The sequence below is a fragment of the Cyprinodon variegatus genome, unplaced genomic scaffold, assembly GCF_000732505.1.
Source record: "Cyprinodon variegatus isolate N-32 unplaced genomic scaffold, C_variegatus-1.0 Scaffold457, whole genome shotgun sequence".
Classification (NCBI taxonomy): domain Eukaryota; kingdom Metazoa; phylum Chordata; class Actinopteri; order Cyprinodontiformes; family Cyprinodontidae; genus Cyprinodon; species Cyprinodon variegatus.
The window spans coordinates 625834-636669 of record NW_015150910.1 but is presented as its reverse complement, the minus strand read 5'-3'; the positions used below and the strand labels follow the sequence as shown (position 1 = coordinate 636669).

Below are 10836 nucleotides of genomic sequence, written 5' to 3'. Positions count from 1 at the left end.
TTGCAGGCATGATGGTAATCTGGATGAACTGACTGCACTGATTAAGTTTTCAGGTGGATTTTCCCACTTAAAAAAACATATTAAAACTACTTTATTCCCACTGATCACAGCAAATATAGCTGCAAGGCAGAGAAAGGATAGAGTAGCTCCACCCAACGCACGTCAGAGCCACTTTTCAACCGTGCAGCCAGAGCAGCACAGCTGCTTCAGCCGCGTGTCAGAAGCTGGTACAAGCAGCAAAAAGGAAGCAGCAGACACGATTTTGCTGCTCCTGCTGCGCCCGGTGTGAAAGCAGCATGATTCACTCTGCTCTGGCTTTACACTGCCCAGGGGCTGCTGAGAGGAGTATGGTTGCACCGGCTGTGGTCCGCTGTTCTTGCAGTCAAACACCGTGCAACTTTCTGCTCTTAAATTGTTTCCGTGCACGATGTATTGCATTGCGCACTATTAGCATCAGTCTTAATAAAGAGAAGCCACACTTTTGACCTGGGGGGCATTTTAAAGGGGTTCCACGACGCTCGCAAGCAGTTCAAAACAGATACACATGAACCCTGGCTGTAGGCGTGACCACCTATGTATTTTTCCTGGAAGATTGCAGTCACGTTAAGTGTTACAGCCAATAACCGAAACTTGGCACCTAAAGACGATACTTTGTAAAACCGAAGCATTTCGGTCAGTACCATAAAAGAACTGATGTTCGGTACCCAGCCCTAGGCATTTCTAAATGAGCTTGGTCAGGGTACTGTATTCTAGCATTGTTAAAATTTGAGTGGAAGGAAAACTCTGTGGCTATAAACAGGTGCAAAAGCAACTGGGATAATGCCTGCTTGCATAAGTGAGGTGATTACGAAGGGGGAATCAAAAGGTTTGGCTAGGTGCTTTAAGAGCCAGCTACATATATGACATGATCTACAGCTGGTGCATTCATTGTTTCAAGCCACTCCAGAGCCGGAACTTAAGTATCAGACATATTAACTTGGCTAAGGGAAAAAAGGAGTAGTTCTTGTATTAAAATTAAATTATATGTTGAATTTCATTTGGAAATCAAGGTTCCAGTGGCTGGGTTAAATAGTCAAGAGATACAGAGAATCCTTATTGCATTAAGTCCAGTGTAAAAGTTTTTTTTATATTTATTCATTACATTTATTTAGAAATTGATTTGATATTGTTTCTAAACTGAAACTCTCACTGCTTATTTCCAAAGGATTTGCAGTGAGGAATGGACAGCGACAGGAAGAAGGTGTCTTTTAAGTGGCTGAAAGGGGTTTCTTACTACAACACACCAATGCACGAAGAGTCAACTGCTCACCCCCTCACTGACTCTCCAGGGGCGGAGCTACTTGGAGCAATGAGTCTGGACACGCCTAAAAGAAAAGCAGATGTGTTCTGTAAGAGCATGCCATCTGCAGGCAAAGCCAAGCTTAGAAAACAGTCCAGGGAAAATTTTGAAACTTTTAAAGCTTTTGAGGTAAATGATTACTTTTTTAGAAGTCAAGATCACTTCAAGTCCTACTGAAAATAAAATCCTGATTCATTTTTTGTTTTGATTCAGAGATCTGATGCAGAAGAGTTGCTCCTGCAAGAAGAATCTCCAACAAGTCAAACAGTATCACCAACCTCAAATCACTCTTTCCTCTTAAAAAAGAAAGAAAGGACACCTGAGGAGGGATCGAGGGCAATCTGCCGGATGGCACTGATTGACGCTATTGGCAAGACGAAAGTAAGCCTTGGCGAAACTAAAGACCCCAGCCTAGCGACTGAGAGTGGGCCTTTGCACGCTGTACCTGCACCTATACAGGCTGAAGAGCAAACTGCGGAGCCTTTTGTGAATAGAAACCGCTGCTTGAGCAGTCCAAGCAATTATGAGGATGTCGGAGCACTGTTTGAGGACTCACAGTCACAAAGTTCCTGCTCAGAGTCGAAAACGGATACCAGGGTAAGTCAGCTGTAAATTTCATCTGTCAAGATTATAAATTAAGAGCAATACAGTGGTATAGTAGCTGTTAAATTTTATAAATATCTAATCTTTTGCTCCACTGAGTTTGAATACAGTGTTTTCCCTATCTGAGTTTCATCCCCAGCCTGCATCTGTTTAAAGGGCAAAACTTGACAAAAAGTGGACGGATGTCTGCCAAAGAGTTCAAGAAAAGGATAAAACGAGAGATACACAGAAAAAGAGAAATTAAGAGATGTACAGCTCAAGGAGGATAAATAAAGAACCTTTCTTTTTAAGCCTAGAGGGACCAAAAGTAATGCATGTCATTACCACAGGGATAACTGGCTTGTGGCGGCCAAGCGTTCATAGCGACGTCGCTTTTTGATCCTTCGATGTCGGCTCTTCCTATCATTGTGAAACAGAATTCACCAAGCGTTGGATTGTTCACCCACTAATAGGGAACGTGAGCTGGGTTTAGACAGTCGTGAGACAGGTTAGTTTTACCCTACTGATAATGTGTTGTTGCAATGTTGGTCTCTGATATCCGGCTCCGGGCCGGTGAGGAGAGCCGCTCGAGACTGGGCTGGGGTGTGGCCGGACGATGGTCACCCCCTCCCCGATCTCGCATCGCATGTTTGTGGAGAACGTGGTGCTAAATGACTTGCAGACGACCTGATTCTGGGTCAGGGTTTCGTACGTAGCAGAGCAGCTCCATCGCTGCGATCTACTGAAAGTCAGCCCCCGATCCAAGTTTTTGTTGGCCGACCTCCGGGGCCTCCCTCCCTCCCTGCTTGGAGCCTGCCGTACCAGGGGTCCGAAAGGCGTGCAAAAGGACAGAGTCCTGAGCTCCAGGCCGACAGAGGGCCTAGGGGTGTCGGTCAGGCCGGGCAGAGCCTCTGCCGGGCCGTCCAGGGACGGTTCTGTGGGCCCCAAGGCCCATGGAGCCGTCCAGATATCAAGAATTTTTCTAAATCCCACCGCTGTACCATGGGTCTGGCTCTGAAATTTTTCTAAGTCCCACCGCTTTTGCAGGCGGGCTCAGGGGTGTGCTCTGTGGGTAAATAACCTCGGAGCATGGAGGAAATGTGCCTATTTAACACAGAACATGATTCCTGGAGGTCAAGGGGGCTTCCCCAGCAGCCTGTCCGAGGAGGAGGCCTCTCAGGCGGGCAGAGCATGAGTGGGAGAGACCCCCCTGGAACCAGTATTCCACAAGCTGCAGGGAGGGAGGTCTTTTGCAGGCGGGCTCAGGGGGTGTGCTTTGTGGATGAATAACCTGGGACCCTGGAGGAAATGTGCCTTTTTACCACAGAACCAGAGTCCTGGAGGTCAAGGGGGCTTCCCCAGCACCCTCCCCCGAGGAGGAGGCCTCTCAGGCGGGCAGAGCATGACGGGGAGAGACCTTCCCTCAGTTTAAGATGGGTCGAGGCTGGGTCTTCCAACATGACAATGACCTAAAGCACACAGCCAGGATAACCAAAGAGTGGCTCTGGAAGAAGCATATCAAGGTTCTGGCGAGGCCTAGCCAGTCTCCAAACCTAAAACCAATAGAGACTCTTTGGAGGGACGTCAACGCTGTGTTTCTCAACAATTGCCCAGAAACCTGACTGATCTAGACAAGATTTGTGTGGAGGAGTGGCCAAAATCCTTCCTGTAGTCTGTGCAAACCTGGTGAAAAAAACTACAGGAAATGTTTGACCTCTGTAAACAAAATCTATTGTACCAAATATTAACATTGATTTTCTTAGGTGTTCAAATGCTTATTTGCGGGAAAATTTTAGATCCCTCCATGATTTCTAAGTGAGAGAAGTAAAATAACAGTGTGTTCAAATACTTATTTTCCTCACTGTGGTAATGTACTACTTTGTGTTGGTCAACCTCATAAGGTCCCAACAAAATACATTAAATATTGTGTCTCTGACTTCAAGGGAGATGCACTTTATATTTATTAAATTTTTTGTGTTTCAGGATCTTGTTTTTGTGGAGACCAACCCCAACTGTAAATTAACTGTAAAAACTCCTCTAACTTTTCTGGGGGCAACGTCTTCGGCCTCCTTTTCACCTACTGTTAATGATGGCGAATCTGAGCAGGAAGCCTCAGATGGAACGGAGTCCTACGTTTTACCAGAAATAAAGGAGGTTTGTGTTTCATTCATGCAGCAGGACCAACCAAACATGGAGCCTTTAAATCGCTTCAGAGCTAGCACTCAGGATTTTTACTCATCCACTGGCACCAGTACATCGGACTCTCTCAATGTGCCACTTTATTCAGTTGCGCCATGTAGACAAAGTGACTGCTTCACTTCGATGCGTCACCCTCACTCCTCCTCATCATCTGTTTTCCCCTCCAAAAGAAGTTTATCCTTAGGGGCTAACCCTCTGTGGACCACTTACCCTGACTGTAACTCTCAGGCTGGCTTCATCGACACACATTGTCATCTGGACATGCTCTATGGAAAACTTGGATTCAAAGGAACGTTCGGCCGCTTCAGGCAGGTTTACAGCAGCAGCTTCACTCCCCAGTTTCAAGGCTGCATCACCAACTTCTGTAACCCATATGTCATGATGAAGGAGGCCTTGTGGGAAGGTTTGCTTTCTGAAGACATGGTATGGGGAGCATTTGGCTGCCATCCACATTTTGCCAGAAGTTACTCAAATATTCAAGAAAACAATATTCTGGTGGCAATGAGGCATCCAAAAGCGGTGGCATTTGGTGAAATGGGCCTGGATTATTCCCACAAAAACTCCACTGACTCTTCAAGGCAAAAACAAGTAAGCTCTATATTTTCCAAGAAAAAAAACATTAATATATATTTTTTTATGTCCATTTACTTTTAGTCACAGTGGATTGTAATGAATTGGATAAACTATGTTTTCTGACATTCGGATTAACACCTCTGTGCGAAGGTGTTTGAACGTCAGCTGCGTTTGGCCGTAACCATGCAGAAACCTCTGGTGATCCACTGCAGGGATGCAGATGACGACCTGCTGGAAATAATGAAGAAGTGTGTGCCCAGAGATCACAAAATTCACAGGTGGGACAAAGCATGTCTTCACTCTGACGGTTCCTCTTCGTTGAATTTTATATTCTGTGTTTCATTCCTGCATATTTTCTCTAAAATTCTGCCACTTCTTACCTTTTTGAATCTGTTTTAACTATACTCCTATAATACACCATACATCCGAGGAGGACCAGCATTTTAAGGATAGATTAAAAACTTAAGTTGGCCATTATGTTTCCCGTTTTGTTTTGCGTAACTTTGCTTTAGACAAGTAGTAGAGAAACACAATATTTGGAAACGATGAGCTTGTTCAATATTGTGGTGATCTTTTTGTATTTCCTCAGCAAGTTCATAGTGTTTTAACGACTCTCCCTAAGCTCTAAGCCTTAAGTCTTATTAGGTCTTAAATGTTGTGTTTTTCAGACACTGTTTCACAAACAGTTACTCGGTGATCGAGCCCTTCCTCACAGAGTTCCCCAACCTGTACGTGGGCTTCACAGCACTGATCACCTACAGCAAGGCCAGGGAAGCCCGGAACGCCGTTCGCCGGATCCCTCTGAACCGTATTGTTCTGGAGACGGATGCTCCCTATTTCCTACCAAGACAGGTATGTTTGAACTGGGGATCCAAAACATTTTAAAGGAAACAATAAGAAGTCATCAATGGCCCTTCTTTTTGTTCAGATATTTCATTAACTGGTTTAATTTCTTTAAAATCAGATTTTAACCTTTTTTATTTTTTAGTTTTAGTTTTAAGGAAAGAAGTACACATCTGTTAAGTAAAGAATGTAAAGTAGAAAAAATAGGTAAACAAAGTTACCTTACATATATCACCTTCTAATAGGGTACAGCCTGTCCCGCTTAGCTCAAGTTTGCCCTATAAGCTAATTTTTTCCTTATAGTTTTTAATTTAACAGACATGTCTGGGATCGAAGTCTCAACTTTTAGATGTGTCCCTTGTCTTTACACCTAAAACAAATAGTTAAATTACCCTTCTATCTTATATAGCGTACCTCCAATAAGGTAATTATTTGAGACTCGTTTAAAAAAAGCAGGAAATAATCTGATCAGTGAAAATGTAATAATCTGGAATAAAGTATCCTTTAGGTTGAATTTGAATTAATTTATTTAATTTCTAGATTCTTGCTCTCCTCACCAATGTGCAACTTTTTGATTCTGATATGGAGGATGCCTTCATGAAATATTGATATTCACATAATCATAGTTATCCACTTTTGATGATTTGCTGTGATGGAAAAATATTTATGATGCCTTGTAATGCAGATGGTCTATTTCCCTATTTATCTTATATTTCATACTTATTCTGATTTATTTGCCAACAGGTTGGCAAAGATGTGTGCCAGTTCTCTCACCCAGGAATGGGTATCCATACCCTGCATGAGCTGAGCTGGCTGAAGGGGGAAGACGAGGCCACGGTGCTCAAAACCATCCGAAACAACACCTCTCTGCTGTACGGCATATAATCCTACACCAGGACAACAATCAGTTCACACAGTGCTGTTTTGCAACAAAAACACTGTTCTGTGTTTGTGTTTTGTTTTAGGTTTAAGAAGCCCCTCGTTTTTTTTTTTTGTTCGTCTAGAAAAGCGGTTTAAATTTTTAAAAAATGATCTTTAAATTTATTTTTTGTCAAAGAATAAAGGTTTAAAAAGCTTTCATGAAAACCTTAAATTAATCTCTACACAACTATTAAAATGTTTACATTTTAGGTAATTGCTTATGTGAATTAATTTCAGAAATATTTTTAATTTTTATTGATTTCTATGCAGCTGAATATTAGTTGTTCCAGTCTGTTTATGTTGTCTACCTTCTGTGTAGTTTGGTTTAATTAGCTGGAGAAGTATTAAATACCTTTAACATGGACTGTTTATTCTGTTTACTTGAATTGGTGATGAAAAAGTGTGTTGAAGCATATTTTTAGTAGAACGTGCAGAGATGGATGCCCCATTAGCCAGCTTTTATAAAACCCTCCTCTCCACCACACAGTTGCTTCTAAGTGCTTTTTATTTTGGGTGCAATTAGTCATGTTGCATGTTTTTATGGGTTAGCTTGCCATTAAAGTAGTAGTATGACATTTTCCTTGTGCTCCAGGGTTGCTAAGAGACACTTTAAAATGTATACATTCTCCATTTATCAATGTTCCTAATAAAGCCCTGTTTAAAGAGGATTTAGGTCAGAACAGAGTCTACTACAGGCTTCAGCACATACCAAAGGGATAACAACAGGGATATGAGAGCAGAAACTGGTCCTATAGTCACTCCATTACAGCTGGAGTAATGTAACGAAAGTAATTTTGCACTGGGATTATTAACGTTATCCTAATTTGGATTCAGATTCCTCGTTGATGGGACAGGTGTTGTGAATGAAACGGTGCCCAGCTTAAAAGAGCTCCTTGTGTCGCTGAAGGTGTGCATTGATGACTGAAAGACATCTGCCTCAATTTATCTGTTTACTAAAGTCTGTTGAATTCATGTTAATGTGTATTTACAGACATTTCAATTAGTAGAAAAAAATTGCACGGGGTAATATTAAAAAAAAAGTCTGATCAACAAAAAACTTTCGCAACCCCAATGCAGTACCTCCGTGGTTGCAGACCCCCTGTTTAAGACCTCCGACTTAAAGGACAAAAAGCCATTAATGTCTGATCAATGCAGTCGATTTAAATTTATTTGCAAATTATGTTTCATTTTAAACATCTTGGTTTTAATATTTTATTCATCCTATTTCTGTTATGTGTTAGATATCCTAACAATGAGAATCACAAAGTGTTGTAAGGAATAGGTCTTTCTACTGGTGATGCTGTAGGAATAGTGAGGCAGGGGGGGTGTTTACTTGCTTCATATATCAAAACTACTGCTTGCGTTTCTTTGAAATAGTTTACTTTGCTTAGCAGAACGTGGCTGTGCACACGGATGGAAGTTCTTTGTCATGCTGGTTCATAAACGCATTTAATCTAAAGCTCATCAGGACTTTTTCTGTCATTTCTTGGCAGGATGAAACTGAATGTTGAAATAAAAATGTGTAAATACACATTACTCTGTGTGACATGACGTCCTGTCTGTTGATGTTATCTCCTCAGAGGTAATGGTGCTGCAGCCACAGAGCCAGATACATCAAACCTGTCACCAAGGCTACAGTAACATCACCTAATCCTCTGGCAGGAATGATAAACTATATGAACAAACTGGTTTCTCGGGATATAGGATGTTAATTTTATCCGTCTAAAGGGAATGTAATATCCCAACCCTGTTTTAAGATAGGAACAGAGGGCTGTTTTTGGCTTTATTTGGGATTTATATGTCCCAGGCTTTGACAGGATTCATTATGAGGCACTTCCTTATCTGAATTAGAATTTGATGCAAGTGTGTGTGCATGATTGTATATCTTGTGTTGCCCTGCAACAGACTGGCGACCTGTTCAGGTGGATCCTGCCTGATGAGCCTGGCAGATAAGCAGGACATGGATGGATAAATAATGTAATTATTATACTATAGGTGTCAAAATATATGTTAAGATTTCTAGTTTTATGTGACCTAAAAAAATCTGATTTTAGGCAGACCTGCACATCACCAGTCAGTGTAAATAAAGGGTAAGATCCAATATCTTAGATTATCTTAGATAATTCAGAACAGTAAATGATTCACTTAGGCATCATAAATATGTGTATGTCATTTTATTTAATCAGGGATTTATATGGTAAATATTGACATTTTTAAAATCATTCTCCTCTTTGTTGATAATGATTGGTGTAGATTTACTCCTACACCAATAGGTAATATGGTTATAAACTTCTGGTTCTCTGGTCTTCATGTTCCAGTTAAGCCCAACTGGGACTTTTCCTGTTTGCATTTGGGATCCTTTTCAATTTCTCCATGTGTGATCCAAGGGTAAATAACACATACACACTATTCTTGCTATATGTACTGAGGGTCATGTGTTGACTCACACCTATTTTAAGTCATGTTTAACCCTTTGTTAAACTTTTTCATTACTAGTGCATATTTCACTGAAGATTTTCAATCATCCAGGTCATAGTTATTCCAAAAAAGTCAAAAAACAATCCATTGGACTTTGTTTCCAAGTTTGAAGATGTTTCATCTCCCACCCAGGAAGCCTTTTCAACTCAAAATGTCAGAAATAGCTTTGAGTTCGAGGCTTTATAGAGTGGACCAAAAACAGTGCATATTGTGCATTATGTGCAGTATGCAGATATGCAAAGTGCAATATGCAAAAAAGTGCATATTTTACCCCAACCTCAACCAGCATTCAGATTGCGATTACTGTTGCAGTCTCACCTTCCAAGAGGCCCCGATAATCAGGGAGATAATCACCTGGTGGTTCCCTGCCAGATTACTTTTGGATTTATACCACAACTGCCTTCAACATTCAACCCAGCAGAAACCATCTCTGCCTTTGCATTTTGCGTCCAGCTACAAACTTCTACACATCCTGACACCTGGGTTCTTGTGGAGTATTTCCCGGTGGAGCTACAGCATGTCTTCACAGTCAGAACTGTCATTAAAAAGTTTGATGATTTCTTTTGTGAAGGATGGTCAATACAGTTGGATGGTCAATACAGTTGGTATCTATAGATGTGGAGCAATTTATTTTGACATTAAATTAAACCAGAATCAGTGTCTACAAATGAATGGATATTGAAAAGTGCTCTAAAATGCACTGGAAATGCATTATATCTCTATATTTACGGAGGACTGTCAGCTGCCACATTTGGTTTTATATAAAATATAAAACACTTGAAATGATAAAATAAAAAATAACTCTCCTAACTCTTGCTGGGAGGTGACCGAGAAAAAGCCGGAGGTTTTAAGATCGCCTGCCTTAGTGACATCAGGGATCTGTTCAGGCCACGCAAACAACCTTTCTACGCCGCCTTCGGCAACAGGACTAATGTAAGCTAAACTCCACACTGGTTGCAGAAATGTTTTGTATTATTTGATTTTTGTCATTTAGGTGTTCTCTGAAAGATTTAGCACAAGAACCTTTGCACTGAAGCTTATCTGTATTGCTTTGCAGGATGCTTATGCCTATAAGCAGGTTGGAGTATCTGAGGCTAGAATCTTCACAGTTAACCCTAAAGCAGAGCTTATCCAAGAGATGACTAAAGGCAACAAGTCTTTGTGAGTCTAACACCAGTACAATTTCATTTCCAATAGTAAAACCTAAGCTGTTACATCAAAATGAATATTTGTGACATGCTGTAATACATTCATGGATTACGATTTGTAACATCTTGGTTGGATGCTTGTTTTGCAGGTATAACCACCTGAGTGGGTTGGTTTAGCATTTCTTCCCTGTGCTCTCTGAAGGCAGTAACTCCTCTGTTCTGGATTATCCTGACTACAGCAGCTTCTCCAACTGGAAGGAGCCTCTACCAAAACTGGACATGGACGCTCTGCTGTAGACCGAACCAAGTCTTCAGTCACCATAAATGCACACAGAAACCTAAACCTTTATTAGAACAGGAAACGGCTGTTATTGATTTTATTCTGCACTCAAAGGTAGATCCTGTTTCAGCTATTTGAGTCTGAGTCACTGAATAAATTTTCTCTTAAACAGTGACAACTTTTTAAAATAATTTATGATTCTTATTAAACGCAATGTTCAAAACCACACCAAGTGATGCCTAAAGCATAGAAATCTTTAATGTTAATGCCTTACTTGTAAGCTAATGGAGATTTTCACTGTAAACCCCAACATACGCCATCATCCATGCGTCAGAGTGAGAAAGAGATCTTGTTTTTCTTAAGGTTTTGTAGCTCATCAATATTCAAACAAGACTGTTTGAATATTCTGTCATGAAAGGGACCCAGTATTCAGGAGAGACAGTCAGTAGGAAAGTTCAAAAGGTTTATTAAAA

The 10836-nt window shown here is 41.0% G+C and overlaps 1 protein-coding gene across 1 annotated transcript in view; it reads left to right on the top strand.

The window, feature by feature from the left end:
- Positions 1 to 7074, top strand: part of tatdn2 (TatD DNase domain containing 2) — an 8321-nt gene extending 1247 nt beyond the window's left edge. The window contains exons 2-7 of the mRNA XM_015389409.1: positions 1205 to 1468; positions 1553 to 1936; positions 3905 to 4708; positions 4844 to 4971; positions 5362 to 5545; positions 6281 to 7074. Of these exons, the coding sequence (XP_015244895.1) occupies positions 1220 to 1468; positions 1553 to 1936; positions 3905 to 4708; positions 4844 to 4971; positions 5362 to 5545; positions 6281 to 6421 (1890 nt within the window). The 5' untranslated portion in view covers positions 1205 to 1219 and the 3' untranslated portion in view covers positions 6422 to 7074. The remainder of the gene's footprint in view (positions 1 to 1204; positions 1469 to 1552; positions 1937 to 3904; positions 4709 to 4843; positions 4972 to 5361; positions 5546 to 6280) is intronic.
- Positions 7075 to 10836: the final 3762 nt, after the last annotated feature.